At 44.8% G+C, this 25,512-nt stretch overlaps 1 protein-coding gene across 7 annotated transcripts in view; it reads right to left on the bottom strand.

Moving 5' to 3' along the window:
- Nucleotides 1-25,512, bottom strand: part of pknox1.1 (pbx/knotted 1 homeobox 1.1) — a 197,835-nt gene that overhangs the window by 109,994 nt on the left and 62,329 nt on the right. For 6 of the 7 annotated variants that reach the window (XR_010975897.1, XR_010975898.1, XR_010975899.1 and 3 more), the window contains one exon: nt 13,766-13,856. Coding sequence is in view for 3 of the 7 variants with exons in the window: in XM_068041312.1 (XP_067897413.1) it covers nt 13,766-13,813 (48 nt within the window). In the remaining 4 variants the exon portion in view is untranslated. Of the gene's footprint in view, nt 1-7,402; nt 7,477-13,765; nt 13,857-25,512 lie in introns of those variants that run through there. The other variant, XM_068041315.1, reaches the window with a different exon arrangement.

Here is a 25,512-nt window from a genome sequence, read left to right as displayed (position 1 = left end):
AGTGTGCAGGATGTTGAGAGTAGTGAGGTCAGGGATAAGGTTATAAGGACACAAGAGGGCACTGGCAAGCAAGAGCTTGGTTTAAAATGTGTCTACATCAACGCCAGGAGCATCCGGAATAAGGTGGGTGAGCTTGCAGCATGGGTTGGTACCTGGGATCTCGATGTTGTGGCCATTTCAGATACATGGGTAGAGCAGGGACAGGAATGGATGTTGCGGGTTCCGGGATTTAGATGTTTCACTAAGAACAGAGAAGATGGTAAAAGAGTGGGGGGGGTGTGGCATTGTTAATCAAGGAAAGCATTACAGCGGCAGAAAGGACGTTTGAGGACTCGTCTACTGAGGTAGTCTGGGCCGAGGTTAGAAACAGGAGAGGAGAGGTCACCCTGTTGGGAGTTTTCTATAGACCTCCAAATAGTTCCAGAGATGTAGAGGAAAGGATAGCAAAGATGATTCTTGACAGGAGCGAGAGTAACAGGGTAGTGGTTATGGGGGACTTTAACTTTCCAAATATTGACTGGAAATACTATAGTTCGAGTACTTTAGATGGGTCAGTTTTTGTCCAGTGTGTGCAGGAGGGTTTTCTGACACAGTATGTAGACAGGCCAACCAGGGGCGATGCCACATTGGATTTGGTACTGGGTAATGAACCCGGCCAGGTGTTAGATTTAGAAGTTGGTGAGCACTTTGGTGATAGTGATCACAATTCGGTTAGGTTTACCTTAGCGATGGGCAGGGACAGGCATATACAGCAGAGCAAGAATTATAGCTGGGGGAAAGGAAATTATGATGCGATTAGGCAAGATTTAGGATGCGTAGGATGGGGAAGGAAACTGCAGGGGATGGGCACAATCGAAATGTGGAGCTTATTCAAGGAGCAGCTACTGCGTGTCCTTGATAAGTATGTACCTGTCAGGCAGGGAGGAAGTTGTCGAGCGAGGGAGCCGTGGTTTACTAAAGAAGTTGAAGCGCTTGTCAAGAGGAAGAAGAAGGCTTATGTTAGGATGAGACGTGAAGGCTCAGTTAGGGCGCTTGAGAGTTACAAGCTAGCCAGGAAGAATCTAAAGGGAGAGATAAGAAGAGCAAGGAGAGGACACGAGAAGTCATTGGCGGATAGGATCAAAGAAAACCCTAAGGCTTTCTATAGGTATATCAGGAATAAAAGAATGACTAGAGATAGGTTAGGGCCAATCAAGGATAGTAGTGGGAAGTTGTGTGTGGAATCGGAGGAGATAGGGGAAGTGTTAAATGAATATTTTTCGTCAGTATTTACAGTGGAGAAAGAAAATGTTGTCGAGGAGAATACTGAGACACAGACTACTAGGCTAGATGGGATTGAGGTTCACAAGGAGGAGGTGTTAGCAATTTTGGAAAGTGTGAAAATAGATAAGTCCCCTGGGCCAGATGGGATTTATCCTAGGATTCTCTGGGAAGCCAGGGAGGAGATTGCAGAGCCTTTGTCCTTGATTTTTATGTCGTCATTGTCGACAGGAATAGTGCCGGAAGACTGGAGGATAGCAAATGTTGTCCCCTTGTTCAAGAAGGGGAGTAGAGACAGCCCTGGTAATTATAGACCTGTGAGCCTTACTTCGGTTGTGGGTAAAATGTTGGAAAAGGTTATAAGAGATAGGATTTATAATCATCTTGAAAAGAATAAGTTCATTAGAGATAGTCAGCACGGTTTTGTGAAGGGTAGGTCGTGCCTCACAAACCTTATTGAGTTTTTTGACAAGGTGACCAAACAGGTGGATGAGGGTAAAGCCGTGGATGTGGTCTATATGGATTTCAGTAAGGTGCTTGATAAAGTTCCCCACGGTAGGTTATTGCAGAAAATACGGAAGTATGGGATTGAAGGTGAATTAGTGCTTTGGATCAGAAATTGGCTAGCTGAAAGAAGACAGAGGGTGGTGGTTGATGGTAAATGTTCATCCTGGAGTATAGTTTCTAGTGGTGTACCGCAAGGATCTGTTTTGGGGCCACTGCTGTTTGTCATTTTTATAAATGACCTGGATGAGGGTGTAGAAGGGTGGGTTAGTAAATTTGCGGATGACACGAAGGTCGGTGGAGTTGTGGATAGTGTCGAAGGATGTTGTAGGTTACAGAAGGACATAGATAGGCTGCAGAGCTGGGCTGAGAGATGGCAAATGGAGTTTAATGCGGAAAAGTGTGAGGTGATTCACTTCGGAAGGAGTAACAGGATTGCAGAATACTGGGCTAATGGGAAGATTCTTGGCAGTGTAGATGAGCAGAGAGATCTTGGTGTCCAGGTACATAAATCCCTGAAAGTTGCCACCCAGGTTAATAGAGCTGTTAAGAAGGCATATGGTGTGTTAGCTTTTACTAGTAGGGGGATCGAGTTTAGGAGCCATGAGGTCATGCTGCAGCTGTACAGAACTCTGGTGCGGCCGCACCTGGAGTATTGCGTGCAGTTCTGGTCACCGCATTATAGGAAGGATGTGGAAGCTTTGGAAAAGGTGCAGAGGAGATTTACTAGGATGTTGCCTGGTATGGAGGGAAGGTCTTACGAGGAAAGGCTGAGGGACTTGAGGTTGTTTTCGTTAGAGAGAAGGAGGAGAAGAGGTGACTTAATAGAGACATATAAGATGATCAGAGGGTTGGACAGGGTGGATAGTGAGAGTCTTTTTCCTCGGATGGTGATGGCAAACACAAGGGGACATAGCTTTAAGTTGAGGGGTGATAGATATAGGACAGATGTCAGAGGTAGTTTCTTTACTCAGAGAGTAGTAGGGGCGTGGAACGCCCTGCCTGCAACAGTAGTAGACTCGCCAACTTTAAGGGCATTTAAGTGGTCATTGGATAGACATATGGATGAAAATGGAATAGTGTAGGTCAGATGGTTTCACAGGTCGGCGCAACATCGAGGGCTGAAGGGCCTGTACTGTGCTGTAATGTTCTATGTTCTATGTACTCTTTCCAGAGCAATTATGTCCTTCCTGTAATGTGGCGACCAGAACTGTACACAATACTCCAGCTGTGGCCTAACCAGCTCCAGCGTTACATCCCTGCATTTGTATTCTATACCTTGGCCAAGAAAGGAAAACATTCCATATGCCTTCTTCACCACTCTATATACATGTCCTGCCACCTTCAGGGACCTGTGGACATGCACTCCAAGGTCTCTCACTTCTTCTACCCCTCTCACTATCCTCGTGTTTATTGTGTATTCCTTTGCTTTATTTGCCCTCCCCAAATGCATTACCTCACACTTCTCTGGATTGAATTCCATTTGCCACTTTACCGTCACTCAACCAAACCATTGACATCATTCTGGAGTCTACAGCTATCCTCTTCACTATCAACTACACGGACAATTTTCGTGTCATCTGCAAATTTCCCAATCATGCCTCCCACATTCAAGTCCAAATCATTAATATATACCATAAATAGCAAGGGACCCAACACTGAGCCCTGTGGACCACCACTGGAAACTGCCTTCCATTCGTAAAAACAACCGTCAACCATTACCCTTTGTTTCCGGTCACTGAGCCAATTTTGGATCCAACTCGCCACATTCCCCTGTATCCCATGGGCTTTTACTTTTCTGACCAGTCTGCCATGTGGGACCTTGTCAAATGCCTTACTAAAATCCATGTAGACAACATCCACTGCACTACCCTCATCAATCCTCTTTGTTACTTCCACAAAAGGTTCAATTAAGTTAGTAAGACATGACCTTCCCTTAAACAAATCCATGTTGACTATCCCTAATTAATCCATGCCTTTTTAAGTGACAGTTTAACCTATCTCTCAGAATTGACTCTAATAATTTGCCCACCACCAAGATCACACTGATCAGCCTATAATTATTTGGCCTATACCTCATATCCTTTTTAAACAATGGTACAATGTTCACAGACGACCAATCCTCTGGTAACTCGCCTGTATGTAGTGAGGATTTGAAGATGATCCTCAGAGCATCTGCTATTTCATCCCTTGCTTCCTTTAACAGCCTGGGATACAATCCATTCAGCCCTGGTGATTTATCCACTTTCAAGGATGTCAGACTCCCTAGTACTTCCTCTCTCATTCTGCTTGTCGTATCTAATATTTCACACTCCTCCTCATTAACTACAATGTCTGCATCATCCCTCTCCTTTGTGAAGGCAGAGACAATGTACTGATTAAGAACTCTGCCCACATCTTCTGCATCCACGCACAAGTTCCCGTGCACATCTGATAGGCCCTACCCTTGCCTTAGTTATCCTCTTGCTCTTAATGTACTTTGAGTAAAACATCTTTGAGTTTATCCCTCTTTAAGTCAAGTTTCTGATATAGCAATGATATCATGAACATAGGAGCAGGAGTAGGACATTCAGCCCATCGAGCCTGCCCCGCCATTCAATATGATCATGGCTGATCATCCACTTCAAGGCCTTTTTCCCACACTATCCTCATATCCCTTCATGTCATTTGTATTTAGAAATCTGTCAATTTCTGCTTTAAACATACTCAATGACTGAGCTTCCTACGGGGTAGAGAATTCCAAAGATTCAAAGATCCACAACTGTGTAAAGAAATTTCTCCTCATCTCTGCCCCAAGTAGCTTCTTCCTTATTTTGAAATGGTGTCCCCTGGTTCGAGACTCCCCAACCTGGGGAAACATCTTACCTGCATCTAGCCTGTCTATCTCTAAGTATTTTGTAGGTTTCAATGAGGTCACCTCTCATTGTTTGAACCTCTGGAGAATACAGGCCCAGTTTCCCCAATCTCTCTTCTAGGACAGTCCTGCCATGTCCTGCCATCCTGGGAACAAGTCTGGTGAACCATTATTGCACTCCCTCTATGGCAACAATCTCCTTCCTAAGGTAAGGGGACCAAAACTGCACAGAGTACTCCAAGTGTGGTCTAACCAAGGTTCTATACAATTGAAGCAAGACTTCTCTACTCCTGTACTCAAATCCTCTTGCAATATAGGCTAAAATACCATTAGCCTTCTTAATTGCTTGCTGCACCTGCATGTTAGCTTTCAGTGACTTATTAACAAGGACACCCAGGTCCTTTTGTACATCTACACTTTCTAATCTCTTACCGTCTGTGCCCACAGCTCATTGGCTTTATTTACTATACTCCTTGCATTCAAATAAATACCTTTTAACACTGACAAATTCTTGTGCTGCATACTTTTTAACCTTTGCTTCTTCTTTCTTTCAGAGTCACTCGCTAATCTTCTGTCTCCTATTCCCTCCTCTGTATTTTTCCTATCTGAAACTGCCCTCAGGTTTCCATCCCCCTGCCAAACTAGTTTAAACCATCCCCAACAGCACTAGTGAACCTTCCTGCAAGGATATTCGTCCCAGTCCTGTTCAGGTGTAGACCGTCCGGCTTGCACAGGTCCCACCTTCTCCAGAACCAGTCGAAATGCCCCAGAAATCTGAAGCCCTCTCTCCTGCACCATTTCTCCAGCTATGCAATCATCTGGTGTATTCTCCAATTTCTATATGCACAAGCACGTGGCCTTGGGAGTAATCTGGAGATTATTACTTTGAGGTCCTGCTTGCTAATCTCTTTCCTAACTCCCTAATCTCAGCCTGCAGAACCTAGTGGATGCTCCACAGTGTCCCCAGCTGCCACTCCAGCTCCGAAACACAGGCTTCCAGGAGCTGCAGCTGGATAAATTTCCTGCACACATGCCGGTCCCGGGCACTGGAAATGTTCCCTTCCGACATGGAGCACGAGGAACACACCACGGCTTTGAGCTCTCCTGCCATGACTTAACCCTTCAAATTAAATTAAACCTTCTGGAAGATCTTAATGTCAAATAATATCAGTTACTCTAGGGCCCTTCTTCCCTGGTCCTCGTTACTCCAGAACTCCCTAAAAAAAAATTACTTACTATATTTGAAATAAGCTTTAAGCTTTTCTTACCCGAGATACTTACCCAGCTATTTAGAGCTATGCCCTAACAGCAGTGACTCACCAACCAATCACCTTGCAGCTCTCCTGGGACGTTACTGTTGGCTTTTTTTTTCAAAACTCCGGCGAGCTGGAAGTGGTCCAACCGCTCTCACACAGGTCCAACTGCTCTCCGCCCCTCAAGGTAAGTGAAGGCCCCAAGCCTCGCGCTGGATTTATCCTCTCCTGGTTCTGGTTGTTTCCACACAGGTCTGACTGCTCTTGCATTACACACCAACACACTTCCCTCACCCCAATCCTTCATTTCTGCATTTTTGCTTTCAGACACTCAAGAACTGCCACTTGGCCAATCACTGCAGCAGGAGGAAGGGCGACAGCAGCACCACACATCTGATAATGAAGCACTGTCACTTCATCTGAGTAACTCACCTCCTGACTCCCCAAAGCCTATCCACCATCTACAAGGCACAAGTCAGGAGTGTAATGGAATACTCTCCACTTGCCTGGATGGGTGCAGCTCCAACAACACTCAAGGAGCTCGACACCATCCAAGACAAAGCAGCCCGCTTGATTGGCACCCCATCTACAAACATTCACTCCCTGCACCACCGACGCACAGTGGCAGCAGTGTATACCATCTACAAGATGCACTGCAGCAATGCACCAAGGCTCCTTCGACAGCACCTTCCAAACCCACGACCTCTCCCAACTAGAAGGACAAGGGCAGCAAATGCATGGGAACACCACCACCTGCAAGTTCCCCTCCAAGTCACACACCATCCTGACTTGGAACTATATCGCCATTCCTTCATTGTCACAGGGTCAAAATCCTGGAACTCCCTTCCTAACAGCACTGTAGGTGTACCTACCCGACATGGACTACAGCGGTTCAAGAAGGCAGCTCACCACCACCTTCTCAAGGGCAATTAGGGATGGGCAATAAATGCTGGACTGGCCAGCAATGCCCACATCCCAAAAACGAATAAAAAAAAACTTGCAGCCACCAGCTCAGATACTGGCTCTGCGCATACCTTACAGAATCAGACAGTGAAGCAAACCAAAATAAAATATAGTGAACATCAACGCAAGCTCAAGGAACAGCATCTCATTTACCGATTAGGCACACTACAGCCTGCCGGACTGAACACTAAATTCAATAATTTCAGAGCATGATGGGCCCCCTTTTTTATTTTTAGTTATTTTTTTATTTTTTATTTTTATTTTATTTTGTTTCATCATTCATTTTTCTTACTATGTGCCTGCCCACTGTTTTTCTCATGTTTGTGCTTTGGGCCAGGGCTGTTAATTTTTCTGTCCATTAACACCCTCTCTGCACTAACACTTTGTCTTTCAACACACTATTAACATACTGTTTGCCTTTGCTCCATGACCTTCTGGTCAGCTATTCTCAGTGACCTTGTCCTATCAACACCTTCTCTTTTGTTATCTCTTGCCCCACCCCCTGCTTTACTTGCTTAAAACCTTTTACATTTCTAACCTTTGCCAGTTCTGATGAAGGGTCACTGACCTGAAATGTTAACTCTGCTTCTCTCTCCACAGATGCTGCCAGACCTGCTGAGTACTTCCAGCATTTTTTGTTCTTGTTACGTAAAAGTTCTAAATTGGGGAAGGCAAATTTTATAGAACTGAGGGGTGATCTGGCGGAAGTGGATTGAATACAGCTACTTGAAGGAAAATCAGTGGCAAACCATGGGAGGCATTCAAAAGCGAGATTCTACAGGCACAGTGTAGACATGCCCCCACAAAGATAAAGGATGGTATGGCCAAATCCAGAGCCCCCTGGTTATCTAATTCTAATTCTAATACAGGGTAAGTTAAAGCAGAAAAAGAAAGCTTATGATGGTGTCATGGTCCTGTAGTTTTCTTTTCAAAATATGCAGTTTGCCTTTAAGGCTTGCCAAGGAATCAGTATTGCTTTAAGAGCCAGCAAGCCTTAGGAGTTATAGGAAAGTGCATTTTGGTTACCTTAGAAACAGCCATTTGGAGACTGTGATTCAAAGGGTGCATTCTCATTACCATAGATATAGGCACTGGGAGTGAGTCTCATGCGATACATTTCTTTCAATTCAGTTTTGAACTGGTTTATGAGTTGAAGACAGTTTGTTCTAACAGCCACACTGCCAGACACAGAGGACACAGCTGTGTTTAGCACACCTGAAAAAGAGCTCTCAACCATTTAAACTGAAGGAATAGGATTTTAGTCTGTTTATTATTATATCTCAAAATTCTAAAACAAAGTCAAGCCAAAACAGAGATCTCTGGTAATTTAAATTGAAGAAAGGGAAGTTAGACTGTGACAATCTTTTATCCCTCAAAAACTCTAAAGATTGATTCTGTTGAAAGTGTTTGCAAGTCGTTAATTGTTGAAATTCGCTGGAGAAGGAAAGCAACATCCTGTGAGGACTTCAAGCAAGATCCTGTGAGGACTTCGAGCATCATTGGACTGTAAATTTGCAAGGACTCTAATTTTTTTCTATTTTACATGTTGTTTATATCTTCATAATGTTTAAGAATTTAGTACTTCTAATTAAACAGTTAATTTGTTGATTTAAAGACACCTGGCTTGCTTAGCCTCATTCGGGGGGTTAATCGATAGTACAATTTGGCTGGATCTTTCTTTAATTTGGAAAGTTTTAAATGATATGTTAGCCGATCTGTGGAGCGACGGGATTGAATTAACAGTGCGTTGGTCCCACCACAGTCAGAATCATATATTTTAATTGGGGGCTTTGACAGGAGCGGTCAGTCGCAGCAATGGTCACAAAAAACTTAATACTTTAGAAAGCCTAGAGGAGTATAGTAAGTACAGGGGTGAAGTAAAAAAGAAGCAAAGCAAGGACATGAAAAAACATTGGCAGGTAAAATCAAGGAAAACCCAAAGATGTTTTATCAGTACATTAAGAGCATGAAGATAACTAAGGAAAAGGTACAGCCTATCAGAGATATACAAGGGAACTTATGCATGGATGCAGAAGATGTGGGCAGGGTTCTTAATGAGTTTTTTTGTCTCGGTCATCACTAAGGAGAGGGATGATGCAGACATTGTAGTTAAAGAGGAGGAGTGTGAAATATTAGATATGGTTAGCATAATGAGAGAGGAAGTACTAGAGGGTCTGACATCCTTGAAAGTGGATAAATTGCCAGGCCGGATGGATTGCATCCCAGGTTGTTAAAGGAAGCCAGGGAGGAAATAGCAGATGCTCTGAGGATCATTTTCAATCCTCACTAGATACAGGCAAGGTGCCAGAGGAGTGGAGGTCTGCGAACTTTGTACTATTGTTTAAAAAGCATGCGAGAATAGGCTAAATAATTATAGGCCAGTCAGTCTGATCTCGGTGGTGGGTAAATTATTAGAATCAATTCTGAGAGATAGGATAAACTGTCACTTAGAAAGGCATGGACTAATCAGGGGTAGTTAGCATGGATTTGTTAAGGGAAGGTCGTATCAGTAACTTGATTGAGCTTGATTGAGGAAGTAACAAGGAAGACTGATGAAGGTAGTGCAGTGGATGTGGTCTATGTGGATTTTAGTAAGGCATTTGACAAGGCCCCACATGGCAGAGTGGTTAGAAAAATGAAAGCCCAAAGAGGAATGTGGCAGGTTGGATCCAAAATCGGCTCAGTGACAGGAAACAAAGGGTAGTGGTCGACGAATGTTTTTCTGAAAGGAAGGTGGTTTCCTGTGGTGTTCCACAGGGCACAGTGTTGCGTCCCTTGCTATTTTTGCTATATATTAATGATTTGGACTCAAATGTGGGAGACATGATTGGGAAATTTGCTGATGACACAATAATTTGCCACGTAGTTGATAATGAAGAGGATAGCTGTAGACTTCAGAATATCATCAATGGTTTGGGTGAGTGGGCGGAAAAGTGGCAAATGGAAATCAATCCAGAGAAGTGTGAGGTAATGCATCTGGGGAGGGCAAACAAAGTGAGGGAATACACAATAAACGGGAGGATATTGAGAGGGGTAGAAGAGGTCCAGTGAAGGGCGGCACAGTGGCGCAGTGGTGAGCACCACAGCCTCACAGCTCCAGTTCGATTCTGGGTACTGCACTGTGTGGAGTTTGCAAGTTCTCCCTGTGACCACGTGGGTTTCCGCCAGGTGCTCCGGTTTCCTCCCACAGCCAAAGACTTGCAGGTTGATAGGTAAACTGGCCATTGTAAATTGCCCCTAGTGTAGGTAGGTGGTAGGAGAATGATGGGGATGTGGTAGGGAATATGGGATTAATGTAGGATTAGTATAAATGGGTGGTTGTTGGTCAGCACAGACTCAGTGGGCCGAAGGGCCTGTTTCAGTGCTGTATCACTCTGTGACTCTCTATAACTCTAAGTGAGAGACCTGGGAGTACCTGTCCACAGGTCCCTGAAGGTGGCAGGACAGGTAGATAGAGTGGCGAAGAAGGCATATGGAATGCTTTCCTTTACTGGCTGAGGGTACAGAATACAAAAGCAGGGATGTAATGCTGGAACTGTATAAAACAGTTGTATAAAGCTGGAGTATTGCGTACAGTTCTGGTCACAACATTACAGGAAGGACAGAATTGCTCTGGAGAGAGTACAGAGGAGATTTACAAGAATGTTGCCAGGGCTTGAAAGTTGCAGCTATGAGGAAAGATTGGATCGGCTAGTGTTGTTTTCCTTAGAACAGAGGAGGCTGAGGGGTGACTTAATTGAGGTGTACAAAATTATGAGGGGCCTAGATAGAGTAGACAGGAAGGACCTGTTTCCCATAGTGCAGAGGTTAATTCGCAGGGGGCACAGATTTAAGGTGATTGGTAGAAGGATTAGAGGGGGCATGAGGAAAAACTCTTTCACCCAGAGGGTGGTGGGTGTCTGGAATTCACTGCCAGGAACGATGGTGGAGGCAGAAACCCTCAACTCTTTTAAAATGTACCTGGACATGCACCTGAAGTGCTGTAACCTGCAAGGCTACAGACCAGGTGCTGGAAGGTGGGATTAGATTGGGCAGTTAATTTTCTTGGCCGGCACAGACACGATGGGCTGAATGGCCTCCTTCTGTGCTGTAATTTTTCTATGATTCTAATCTTCACAGGGCGAGTCTTTGGGCACAAATGAACTGCAGCAGGCTGCAGGTAATAGCAGAATTCACTGAAGGGGGAGGTCACAGACAAGTTCATCTGCAGGGGACTCAGGTGAGGACTTTGATGTGGTGATGTACAGGAGAACACTTATGGGCATGCACTTGAGATCATTGGGGCATTGGCAGGTCTACCAGACAGCCTGTTGTTACTGTCAAGGAGCATGGAGGAGTCCATCTCCAACCTGGAATAAGGAATCACGTAGAGGTTTCCAGCATTGATGTGGTGACCAGCTCCATGACTGCACTTGTGCATCCATCTGTGATGCAGTATCTAGTGGTCAAAGTCTCAGCTTCCATTGCAGCACAGTCGGAAGTTACCCAATGTCTCAGTGGTACAGTGGAAGCTCAGATGGAGGTCAGGAGATCCATGCTTGCTGCCATACAGGCTCAAACTATGACACCATAGCTGTGGATTTCAGTGCTCAAAGGGGCATGCTTGCTGTCACACCAATCCAACAATCTGTGGTCCAACAGGTTACTAGGATTGAGCAGGTGCCACCCCCATGGGAGTTGCAGTGGCTCGGACACACGAACCTGCAGTCCTCTCAGGATGACCGCATTTGTCCTCCCACCACTTTTGATTAGGTGAAAATGACTGCTATTGACATCATGCCAGCATTTGACTGGGTGTGGCATCAAGGAGCCCTAGCAAAATTGAAGTTAATGGGAATCAGAGAGAAAACTCTTCACCGGTTGGAGTTATACCTAGCACAAAGTTAGTGGTTGTTGGAGGCCAATCATCTCAGCCCCAGGACATCGCTGCAAGAGTTCCTCAGGGTAGTGTCCTAGGCCCAACCATCTTCAGCTGCTTCATCAATGATCTTCCGTCAATCATAAGGTCAGAGGCAGGGATGTTCACTGATGATTGCACAATGTTCAGCACCATTCACGACTCCTCAGATACTGAAGCATTCCACATCCATGTGTGACAAGACCTGGACAACATTCAAGCTTGGGCTGATAAGTGACAGGTAACATTTGTGCCACACAAGTGCCAGGCCCATAGCCTTTGCAGTATCCAGTGCCTTCAGCCTTTTCTTGATATCACTTGGAGTGAATCGAATTGGCTGAAGATGGGCATCTGTGATGCTGGCGACCTCAGGAGGAGGCCGAGGTGGATCTGGCTGAAGATGGTTGCAAATGCTGCAGCCTTCTCTTTTGCACTGATGTGCTGGGCTCCATCATCATTGAGGATGGGGATATATGTGGAACCTTCTTCTCTGGTTAGTTGTTTATTTTTTTTTTATTTAGCAATACAGCACTGAAACAGGCCCTTCAGCCCACTGAATCTGTGCCGACCATCAACCACCCATTTATACTAATCCTACACTAATCCCATATTCCTACCACATCCCCACCTGTCCCTATATTCCCCTACCTACACTAGGGGCAATTTATAATAGCCAATTTTCCTATCAACCTGCAAGTCTTTGGCTGTGGGAGGAAACCGTAGCACCCGGCGAAAACCCACGCAGACACAGGGAGAACTTGCAAACTCCACACAGGCAGTACCCAGAATTGAACCCGGGTCGCTGGAGCTGTGAGGCTGCGGTGCTAACCACTGCGCTTTAATTGTCCACAGTCATTCACGACTGGCTGTGGCAGGACTGCAGAGCTTTGATCTGATGCGTTGGTTGTGGGATCGCTTAGTTCTGTCTACACCATGCTACTTCTCCAGTTTTGCATGCATGTAGTCCTGTGTTGTAGTTTCACCAAGTTGGCATCTCATTTTTAGGGTGCCTGGTGCTGCTCCTGGCATGCTCTCCTGCACGCTTCATTGAACCAGGGTTGGTCCCCTGGCTTGATGATAATGGTAGAGTGAGGGATATGCCAGGCCATGAGGTTACAGATTGTGGTTGAACACAATTTTGCTGCTGCTCATGGCCCACAGCACCTCATGGATGTCCAGTTTTGAGCTGTTAGATCTGTTCTGAATCTAGTTGGTAGTTGCGTAGCATGGTAGTTGCATCACACAACACGATGGAGCGTGTCCTCAATGTGAATTCCAGTTGAAATCAGAGACTCGGTTTCCCGGCAGAATGGAGGACAATAAGGATTGCTCCTTAAACTAACTGCACTCACTGGAAGGGAGACTTTTAAATTGTCAACCCCCTGTGGTAGTCTTGGAATGACTGAACAATCATCTAGCATTGATAAATGCGATATACAATATCACTCAGTCATGGTTGCCTTATGTTTATGATCCCACACGTATTTTTGCCAGCACGTTTAGCGGAAGCAATGCTGAAATGTTGACATTGACAGAATAGAGCACTAATTCAACAATTCAGGTCTCTGCCTGCTCTCCCAAACCTACCAATTCAAGAGTGAAAAGCAATACAATTTCAGAAGAAAATCCTGTTTACTAACTTGTCTCTGTTACACAGTAACCCATCTCACCAGCACCCTGTGTTACTTGCTGTATCCCTACTGATGTTAATCCAGCTCCCTCATATTGACACACCTACTACAGCGTCATTGCTGGCTGTATCCTGCTCCCTGGCACTGCTGCACCCAGCAATTCCTCCCACCTTGTTTCCGTTGATGAAATACTAACGGTAAGATCTGTGACCCTCTGCTGCATTTCCTTGGTGGATACAAACATGGATTGGAGATAATGCTACACCAGGATTCTGATTTGCAACCCAAGCTCTCCACTAATGGCACTCTGTCCCATCAACGAAGCCTCACAAAATTGTTCTCGCCTTCATATAAAATTAATATACCAAGGAAGCAATAAAGTATTGCAATCCAGCTGTCTTACCGGCTGTTCCTGGTAGGAATCGAGGGTAATTGGCTGCGTTGCCATCATGGTTCAAAGGGCAGCTGCATCATGAAGGAGGAAGATGGTGACCCTGAAAAGTACAGAAGGGAAGTAAAGGGGGTGACGGTTTGAGAGACATTTCATAGATTTTTTTGTTTTTTTCCTTTTATCTTCTGCGACAGGAAGGGGAAGGGTAGCATACTGGTAATGTTACTGCACTTGTAACAGTATCATAGAAAGTTTAATGCACAGAAAGAGGCCACTTGACCCATTGTGTCTGCGCTAGCCGAAATACGATCCACCCATTCTAATTGCACCTTCCAGCATCTGGTCCGTAGCCCTGCAGTTTCCGGCACTTGAGGTGCATATCCAGACTCCTTTTGAATGAGTTGAGGGTCTCTGCCTCAACTACTCTTTCAGGCAGTGAGTTCCAGACCTCCACCACCCTCTGGGTGAAAAAGTTTTTCCTCATCTCCCCTCTAATTTTTCTGCCATGCCCCCTCGTCACTGACCTCTCTGCTAAGGTGAATAGACCCTTCACCTCCACTCTATCCAGACCCCCCAAAAGTTTGTACATTTCAATCAGATCTCTCCTCTGTTCCAAGGAGAACAACCCCAGCCTATCCAATCTTTCCTCATAGCTGCATTTTCCAGTCCTGGCAACATCCTCGTAAATCTCCTCTGTACCCTTTCCAGTGCAATTCCATCCTTTCTGTAATGAGGTGACCAGCACTACACACAGTACTCAAGTTGTGGCCCAACCAATGAGTTATACGGTTCCAGCATATCCTCCCTGCTCTTATATTCTATACCTCAGTTAATTAAGGAAAGGATTCCATTTGCCTTCTTAACCATCTTATCGACCTGTCCTGCTACCTTCAGGGATCTGTGGACATTCACTCCAAGGTCCCTCACTTCCTCTACACTTCTCAGTATTTTCCCATTAATCATGTATTCCTTTGCCTTGTTTGACCTCCCCAAATACATCACCTCACACTGCTCCAGGTTGAATTCCATTTGCCACTTTTCTGCCCATCTGACCAGACCATCAATATCTTCCTGCAGCCGACAGCTATCCTCCTCGCTATCTACCACACGGCCAAACTTTGTGTCATCTGCAAACTTCTTGATCATGCCCCCTACATTTACGTCCAAATCGTTAATATATAACCACAAAAAGCAGGGGATCCAGTACTGAACCCTCCAGTTGCTAAAACACCTGTCAACAATTACCCTTTGTTTCCTGCCACTGAGTCAATTTTCTATTCACCTTGCTGCATTTCCCTGGATCCCATGAGATTTTTTTTTAAACCAGTCTGCTGTGTGGGACCTTGTCAAAAGCCTTGCTAAAATCCATGTAGACCACATCAACTGCACTACCCTCATCTCTCTTCCTTGTTACTTCTTCAAAGAATTCGATCAAGTTGGTCAAACAAGATCTTCCCTTAACAAATCCATGCTGACTATCCTTGATTAACCTGTGCTTTTCTAAGTGACAGTTTATCCTGTGATTCCTAGATTCCAATAATTTACCCAATACTGAGGTTAGACTGACTGGCCTGTAAGTATTCGGTCTATCCCTTGCTCCCTTTTTAAACAGAGGTACAATGTTAGCAATTCTCCAATCCTCCGGCACCACATCTGTATCCGGTGAGGACTGGAAAATGATGGTCAGACCTTTCGCTATTTCCTCTCTTGCTTCTTTTAACAGCCTGGGGTACATTTCATACGGCCGTGGTGATTTATTAACTTTCAAGGATGCTAAACCCATTCATACGTCCTCTCTCTCCCTATGTTTATCACATCCAAAGAGGGCTGGACTAATGCTCTGGAGACGCCTGTTCAAATCCCACCATGGCACTGGGATAAGATGCTAATCTCATTAGTAATTCTGCAACTACGAGTTGTTATTAAAAACTATCTGCTTCACTAATGCCCTTCAGTGGAGGAATCTGCCATCCTTACCTGGTCTGGCCTACACGTGACTCCAGATCCACAGTAATCTGGTTGACTCTTAACTGCCCTCTGAAATGGGCTAGCAAGACACTCAGTTGTATCAAACTGCTACAGGAAAAAAAGCACTGTGGGTGTATCGACACTGCACGGACAGCAGCAATTCAAGAAGGCTGCCCACCTCCATCTTAGTCATAGAGTTATACTGGGGTTATATCTTCTCAGAGCAATTAACAGTGAGCAATAATTGTTGGCACTGCCAGCGACACTCGCATCCAAGGGTTCTGCCATTTACTGTATACCTCCCACCTGTATTAGACCTTCCAAAATGCATTACCTCACATTTGTCCGGATTAAACTCCATCTGCCATTTCTCCGCCCAAGCCTCCAACCGATCTATATCCTGCTGTATCCTCTGACAATCCTCATCATTATCCGCAACTCCACCGACCTTCGTGTCGTCCGCAAACTTACTAATCAGACCAGCTACATTTTCCTCCAAATCATTTATATATACTACAAACTGCTCCGAGAATCCCCGAGGTAAGTTTTTTATACTTACTGCTCTGGAACTCCGCCCTCCGAGTCTGCTCCAAGAATCCCCGAGGTAAGTTTTTTATACTTACCGGTCCGGAACTCCACCCTCCGAGTCTGCTCCAAGAATCCCCGAGGTAAGTTTTTTATACTTACTGGTCCGGAACCCCACCCTCCGAGTCACCTTACTTCCCCAAAGAGCTCTAATAAATTAGTTTAACACGATTTCCCCTTCACAAAGCCATGTTGACTCTGCCTGACCCCATTATGATTTTTCCAGGTATCCTGCTATAACCACCTTAATAATAGATTCGAGCAACTTCCGTATGACAGATATCAGGCTAACTGGCCTATAGTTTCCAGTCTCCCTCTTTTCTTGAATAAAGGTGTTACATTTGTTATTTTCCAATCTGCTGGGAACCTTCCAGAGTCTAAGGAATTTTGGAAGATTATAACCAAAGCCTCTACTATCTCTGCAGCCACTTCTTTTAAGACCCTAGGATGCAGGCCATCGTATTCTGGGGACTTGTCAGCCTTTCGGTCTAATAGTCTTCCCAGCCTCTTTTCTGTGGTGATGGTTATTGTTTTAAGCTCCCTCCCCCCTCCCTTTTACCTCTTGATTTTTCAAGTATCTTTGTGAAATTTCCTAAGTCTTCTACAGTGAAAACAGACACAAAATACCTGTTCAATGCCTCCACCATGTCCTTGTTTTTCATTATCAATTCCCCAGACTCACTCTCTAGATGACCAACACTAGCTTTAGTTACTCTTTCCCTATTTAAATACTTGTAGAAATTCTTACCATCTGTTTTTATATTACTGGCTAGTTTTCTCTCATACTCTACTTTCTCCCTCTTAATTATTTTTTCATCATTCTCTGCTGGTTCTTAAAATCTGTCCAATCTTCTGACCTACCACCTTTTAATTTGATACTACCTTAACTTCCTTATTTAGCCACAGATAATGCATCCTTCTCAAAGAATCTTTCTTTCTCACTGAGATAAATCTTTGCTGAGAGTTATTAAATATCTCCTTAAAAGTCTGCCACTGCATCTCTACTGTCCTACCTTTTAACCTAGTTTCCCAGTTCACTTTAGCTAGCCCTGCCTTCATATGCTTGTAATTACCTTTATTTAGGTTTAAAACACTAGTCTTAGACCCACACTTCTTCCCTTCTAACTGAATGTGAAATTCTATCATGTTATGATTGCTGTCACCTAGAGGCTCCTTTACCATGAGGTTATTGATTAATCCTGCCTCATTGCACATTACCAGGTCTAGAATAGCCTGCTCCCTAGTCAGCTCTAGAATGTACTTCTCTAAGGCATTGTCCCGAATACATTCTATGAACTCATTTTCCAGGCTACCTTTGTCAATCTGATCTTCCCAATTTATATGTAAAGTCACCCATAACTACTAGGGTACCCTTCTTACAAACCCCATTTATTTCTTCCTGTATACTCTGTCCTACAGTGTAGCAACTGTTTGGAGGCCTATAAACAACTGACCTCTTACTTTTCCTATTTCTTATTACCCATACTGATTCTACATATTGCTCTTCCGAACTAAGGTAATCTCTTGCTACGGTACGAATGACATCCTTAATTAACAAAGCTACCCCACTAAGCTTTCCTAGTTTCCTGTCTTTTCGAAATGTTGAATACCCTTCAATATTCAGGTCCCAGCCTTAGATGGAGAACAGGGCAGCAAGAACTATGAGATAAAGCCAAAAAAAAATGATAATGATCAAAGTGGGAAGATGAGAGGAACATAATGGAAAATATAAAAGGAGAATAGCAAAGTGTTCTTAAAGGTGTTAGGATGATACAGAAGGACATGGGACCATTTACAAGTGGCAATACAAAGATAATGGGTGGAATTTTAATCGGTCCTGGGACAACGGGTTGGTGGCGGGGGTAGGCTTAGTGGGGCAGAGAAGCTGGGAGAACAACAGGGAGCTGCATCGGAACGCCCACCTGACTCAGTCCCACCACCAGCGACGTTTCCCAGTAGTAGGAATGCTGCGGCTCGGCTACCCGCCCATTAGAAGCAGGCAGCCAATTTGAATAATTAAAGGTCTAATTAAAAGTGATTTTCTTGAGCCGTTGGCATTTTGCAGGCAGCAGAACTGCCTCCTGCCGTGTGGGGAGACTGCAAGGTGCATGGTGGCAACCTCCCTGCGACTTCCCAGGGGTTGTGATCGGAGGCTGCATGGCCCAAGGAGAGGGTCGCCGGTAGCAAAGGATGCCCCTGCAGCCCCAACGCTGCTGCTGGAGGGGCCTCCCCTCTGTTTGCCAGGGCCTGCCACTTGGTCCATCAAAAAAATAAAATTACCCTCAACCCTCAGAGGGTGCCTCCATTTTGAAGCTCCAGAGCTGCTGACCCTCTGATTGGACCAGCAATGTGGAAGGCCTGCCCGTCATCCTTAATTGGCAGCCTGCTAGCCCTTAATTGCCTTCTCTTGGGAATATCGCAAGCGAAGTCTCTGCAGACCTCTGACCCGAAACCACCCTGACGGGACCTCCACCATTTTGGATTGTTTGCTGCGTGTCCATCATAACCAACCCATCATTAATGCCCTTCAGGGAAGGAAATCCTGCCGTCCTTGCCCAATCTGGCCTACGCATGACTCCAGACCCACAGCAAGTGGATGACTCTTAACTGTCCTCTGAAATGACCTAGCAAGCCACGCAGTTGTATCAAACCACTATAGAAAGGTCAAAGAAGAAAAAAACTGGATGGAGCACTCAGCATCGATCAAAGCAGTGGAAATAACAAAGGCACATCCATTAATAGATAAAGGAATGGCAGGGCTGTTCCAACCTCTGGAGTGCACATCCTGTGCCATTTGGGAACTGAAGGACACTTTGTGTCCTGGATAACCATATGTACAGGAAGTGTCATCAGTTGCAGCTCGAGCTTCATGTTTCAGAGCTTGGACAACAGCTGGTGTCACTGCGCTGTATTTGTGAGGTTGAGAGCATATTTACAGATGTATGCAGTCAGAGAGGGAACGGGTGACCACCAGACAGTCAAGAAGAAACAGCAGGTAGTGCAGGAGACCCCCGAGTTTATCTCACTCTCCAACTGATATTCAGCTCCGAATATTGAGGAAAGTGATGGTTTATCTGGGGAGTGCAGCCAGAGCCAAATCCACGGCACCATGGTTGCACAAAGAAAACTGGAAGAACAATAAGTGATAAGAGATTCGACAGTTAGAGGAATATTCCTGAAACAAAACTCTCCTCCTGTTGTTCCTCCCTATCTTTCCTGAATACCTTGTACCCAGGAATATTAAGCATCCAATTCAACCCACTTTTGAGCCAGGTCTCTGTTATCACCAATACGATACAAAGCGAGTTGGGAATGTAAGCTGTGAGGAGGAGGCTGCAAAGAGATATAGACAGGTTAAGTGAGTGGGCAAAAAGGTGGCAGATGGAGTGTACTGAGGGATAGCGTGAGGTTATTCACTTTGATAGTAAGAATAGAAAAGCAGAATATTTTCTAAAAAAGGCATGGAACTTCTAAAAGTTCTGAGGGACTTGGGTGTGCTCTTACAATGATCACAAAGAGTTGCTACACAGGTACAGCAAGCAATTAAGAAGGCAAATGGCGTGTTGGCCGTTATTGCAGGGGGATTGGAGTAAAAGAATAAGGAAGTCTTGCTACAACTGTGTACAGGTTTAGTGAGACCACACCTGCAGTACTGTGCACCATTTTGGATTCCATATCTAAGGAAGGATATAATTGCCTTCGAGGCAGTACAGTGAAGGTTCACTAGATCAGTTCCTGAGACGAGAGGGTTGTCCTATAATGAGAGGCTGAGTAAACTGGACATATACTCTTTGGAGTTTAGAAGAATGAGAGGTGGTCTCATTGAAATGTTCAAGATTCTGAAGGGGCTTGACAGGTTAGACTTTGAAAGGTTGTTTCCCCGCTGGGGGATCCAGAATACGGGTGCACCCTCAGGATCATCATTTAAGATTGAGATGAGAAATTTCTTCACTCAGAGGGTTGTGAATCTTTGGAATTTTCTACCACAGAGGATTGTGGATGTGAATATTCAAGCCTGGGATAGATAGATTTTTAATCTCTCAGAGAATCAAGGGATATGGGGAACAGGGGCAGATGTGGAGTTGAGGCAGAATATCAGTCATGATTAGATTGAATGGCGGAGCAGGATCGAGGGGACGTATGGTCTACTCCTGCTCCAACATATTAACCATATCTTATATATTTATACACATGGTCTCCAAACCTAACGTGGACCTCTTTGTATTTTCTACTTAAGAAACAATTGGATGCTGCAATGGTAGGACTTTATAATCTTACTGGCTGGATGAATTACAATAGCTCGAAAGGCTTAACTTGTCCGTAATTACAACATTGTGGCAGAAATAGAGGGCATGATTATAAATTCATAAAATGTAGATGCTTGGAAACACTTATTTTCATAGTTATTGTCCCAGATCTGATTATTGAAATGTGTTGGGAGTATGTATTCTTGCAATCAAATTGACTAAGTTCTGAGACAGGTGGATGTTTCAAGTTATAAAAGGTAGGCTGTGGGGTAGCTGAAAATAGAAAGACTTAGCATTAATGTAATCTCTTTGAGCATCCTCCACTGCCTTTGTTGGAGATTAATTTGAGTTTTTCCTTAATTGACAACACTTTTTTTCCTTTTATGGACTCTCTCACGACGCTGAGTGGTGATGGGATGGCAAGTCAAAAGCACACAAGGTGTCTCCATATCTGGATATTTTAGGAAGAGTGCCCTAAAAAGTCATCTTTCAAGTGGGTTAACAGAAATGCTTTAAATCCCATTGCTGGCCTCTGAAAAAACCCAAAGGACTGAATTTTACCAGCCCCTCAACGCCGGGGGTCGCGGCGGGTGGGCCCATAATACTCTGCCAGGAGAGAGCTGCCATGACCCCCGATGTTGAGAAGTCCCCGCCTCATTTTTCCACTGGCGGCAAGGCCTCAGTGCAGCCACCCCACCACCTGGCAGCGGGGCCTTCATTCAAATATTAAAATCAGCCACATGCTAATGAATTTACCTGGCGCCGTCGTCTGTCCCACACCTATTTTAAGGCCAAGCGGCCGCCAGTCGCACACCATTGGGAGTACCACGGCGAGACATTGGTGGGAAAGGGGGAGGAATAAATTATCAAGGTGGGGGGAAGTGGGGAAAACTATTCCTATTGGTTGCAGGGATGGTGGGAAGGTGTTGAGGGTCAAAGGGAATAAATTTCGGGGAGAAGGTTTGGGATATAAATAAAACTTTTTTCTGGGAAGAGAGGGCAATTTATATATAGATTATCCATGGGGTGGGGTGGGAGACGGGATTTAAAGTTTTATTAAAATTTTACATTTATTTCCTGGAGACTGGGACTTTAAAAAATGTAAATGTCACTAAAGGGCTTGAAGCCATTTAATTTGGCGCCAGCACTTGTGCAGTAGCACCAGACGTTGTTGCCAGGGATGCGGCAGCTGCCCCCGCTACATCATCGGGGGCGGACACTCCACCCCCTCCATTTAAAATCAGCCCCCGTGCGTAATATCGCGGGGGCTGTGCGGTGGCACTTCTGTGTAGGAAGGCCTCTGCCTTCACAGTGCACCGCCGCAGATGAAATGCAGCCCAAACAGTTAATGCTCCAAACCCTGGGAAGTTAAAACAGCACTTAAAAAACAAAGGACTTCTAGAATTAGCAGATGGTTGTAATTAATAAGTACAGCTGATTAAAGTAAATTAATTAAAGCTGAATACAGTAAAGGTTATCGCATGAATAGGCTGTGTTGTCTGAAAGTATAAGAAATACATGGGAGTGCTCCCAGGGAAGACTAGTTGTAACTTAGACTGTGTTTGTATAGTGGGGGTTATGTAACTTACAACAGCTTGATATTCAACAGCTGGTTGGAATCTGGCCAAGACAGGCTCCTGACACGTTGATAAAAATTAATACCACTTAATAAGGGAATGCGTCTTGTAGAACGATACCACACAGGCGTCCATTCAGCCCATTGTACTCTTTGAAAGAACTACCCAATTAGTTCATTCATAGAGTCACAGAGTCATTCGGCCCATCAAGTCTATGCGAGCTCTCTGTAGAGCAATCCAATCAAAAAAAGGAAACATTTGGCTAAGACAAATGTGGGTCCATTAGAGGCAGAGTCAGGAGAATCTATAATGGGGAATAGAGAAATGGCAGAGAAGCTAAAATATTCGATAGACTCTGGAACAGTTCCTACAGATTGGAGGGTAGCTAATGTAACCCCACTATTTAAAAAGGGAGGTAGAGAGAAAACAGGGAATTATAGAGCAGTCAGCCTGACGTCGGTAGTGGGGAAAATTCTAGAGTCCATTATCAAAGATTTTATCGCTGAGCACTTGGAGAACAGTGGTAGAGTCAGTCAGACAATCCGCATGGATTTACGAAAGGGAAATCATGCTTGACAAATCTACTAGAATTCTTCGAGGATGTAACTAGTAGAGTTGATGAGGGGGAGCAAGTGGATGTGGTTTATTTGGACTTTCAGAAGGCTTTCAACAAAGTCCCACATAAAAGATTAGCGTTTAAATTTAAAGTGCATGGGATCGGGGGTAGTGTATTGCGATGGATAGAAAACTGGTTGGCCAACAGGAAACAAAGAGCACAGGGCGGCACAGTGGCGCAGTGGTTAGCACCGCAGCCTCACAGCTCCAGCGACCCGGGTTCAATTCTGGATACTGCTTGTGTGGAGTTTGCAAGTTCTCCCTGCGTCTGCGTGGGTTTTCTCCGGGTGCTCCGGTTTACTCCCACAAGCCAAAAAGACTTGCAGGTTGGTAGGTAAATTGGCCATTATAAATTGCCCCTAGTATAGGTCGGTGGTAGGGAAATATAGGGACAGGTGGGGATGTGGTAGGAATATGGGATTAGTGTAGGATTAGTATAAATGGGTGGTTGATGGTCGGCACAGACTCGGTGGGCCGAAGGGCCTGTTTCAGTGCTGTATCTCTAAACTAAACTAAAATAAACAGGTCTTTTTCCAAATGGCAGGCAGTGACTGGTGGGGTACCGCAGGGATCGGTGCTAGGTCCCCAGCTATTCACAATATATATTAATGATTCAGATGAGGGAACTAAATGTAATATCTCCAAATTTGCAGATGACAAAACTGCGTGGGAGGGTGAGTTGTGACGAGGATGCAGAGAGGCTTCAGGGTGATTTGGACAAGTTGAGTGAGTGGGCAAATACATGGTAGATGCAGTATAATGTGGATAAATGTCGTGCTGCAATTATACAGGGCCTTGGTGATGCCACACCTGGAATATTGTGTGCAGTTTTGGTCTCCTTATCTGAGGAAGGCTGTTCTTGCTATAGAGGGAGTGCAGCGAAGGTTTACCAGACTGATTCCTGTTAAAATATTGTAGGTTTCTATGAGATCCCCTTTCATTCTTCTAAACTCTAGCGAATACAAGCCTAATCGACCCAATCTCTCTTCATACGTCAGTCCTGCCATCCCAGGAATCAGTCTGGAGAACCTTCGTTGCACTCCCTCCATAGCAAGAACATCCTTCCCCAAATAAGGAGACCAAAACTGCACACAATATTCCAGGTGTGGCATCACCAAGGCCTTGTATAATTGCAGTAAGACATCCTTGCTCCTGTGCTCAAATTCTCTTGCTATGAAGGCCAACACACCATTTGCCTTCTTAACTGCCTGCTGCACCTACATGCTTACTTTCAGTGACTGGTGCAAAAGGACACACAGGTCTCTCTGCATCTCCCCCTTTCCCAATCTATTGCCGTTCAGATAATAATCTGCCTTTCTGCTTTTGACACCAAAGTGGATAACCTCACATTTATCCGCATTACACTGCATCTGCGATGTATCTGCCCATTCACTCAACCTGTCCAGATCACACCAGAGCTTCTCTGCATCCTCCTCACAGCTCACCATCCCACCCAGCTTTGTGTCATCTGCAAACCTGGATATATTACATTTAATTCCCTCATCTATATCATTAAGATATATTGTAAATAGCTGGGGTCCCAGCACTGATCCCTGCGGTACCCCACTAGCTACTGCCTGCCACTTGGAAAATACCCATTTATTCCAACTCTTTGTTTCCTGTCTGCCAACCAGTTCTCTAACCAATTCCATGTGCTTTAATTTTGCATGCTAATCTCTCATGTGGGACCTTATCGAAAGGCTTCTGAAAGTCCAAATACACCACATCCACTGGTTCTCCCTGATCTATTCTACTAGTTACATCCTCAAAAAATTCCAGTAGATTTGTCAAGCATGATTTCCTTTTCATAAATCCATGTCGACTTTGTCCGATCCTGTCATTGTTTTCCAAGTGCTCTGCTATTACATCTTTTATATTGGACTCTAGCATTGTTCCCACTACTGATGTCAGGCTAACCAGTCTATAATTCCCTGTTTTCTCTCTACCTCCTTTTTTAAATAGAACAAAGAACAGTACAGCACAGGAACAGGCCATTCGGCCCTCCAAGCCTGCGCCAATCTTGATGCCTGTCTAAACTAAAACCTTCTGCACTTGCGGGGCCCACATCCCTCTATTCCCTTCCTATTCATGTATTTGTCAAGATGTCGCTTACACGTCACTATCGTATCTGCTTCCACCATCTCCCCTGGCAGCAGGTTCCAGGCACTCACCACCCTCTGTGTAAAAAAACTTGACTCGCACATCCCTTCTAAACTTTGCCCCTTGCACCTTAAACCTATGTCCCCTAGTAACTGACTCTTCCACCCTGGGAAAAAGCTTCTGACTATCCACTCTGTCCATGCCACTCATAACTTTGTAAACCTCTATCATGTCTCCCCTCCACCTCCGTCGTTCCAGTGAAAACAATCCGAGTTTTTCCAACCTCTCCTCATAGCTAATGCCCTCCAGACCAGGCAACATCCTGGTAAACCTCCTCTGTACCCTCTCCAAAGCCTCCACGTCCTTCTGGTCGTGTGGCAACCAGAATTGCACGCAATATTCTAACTAAGGTTCTGTACAGCTGCAACATGACTTGCCAATTTTTATACTCTATGCCCCGACCGATGAAGGCAAGCATGCCGTATGCCTTCTTGACTACCTTATCCACCTGCGTTGCCACTTTCAGTGACCTGTGGACCTGTATGCCCAGATCTCTCTGCCTGTCAATACTCCTAAGGGTTCTGCCATTTACTGTATACCTCCCACCTGCATTAGACCTTCCAAAATGCATTACCTCACATTTGTCCAGATTAAACTCCATCTGCCA

Source organism: Heterodontus francisci, chromosome 10, assembly GCF_036365525.1.
Source record: "Heterodontus francisci isolate sHetFra1 chromosome 10, sHetFra1.hap1, whole genome shotgun sequence".
Taxonomy (NCBI): Eukaryota; Metazoa; Chordata; class Chondrichthyes; order Heterodontiformes; family Heterodontidae; genus Heterodontus; species Heterodontus francisci.
This window is presented reverse-complemented; position numbering and strand designations above follow the sequence as displayed.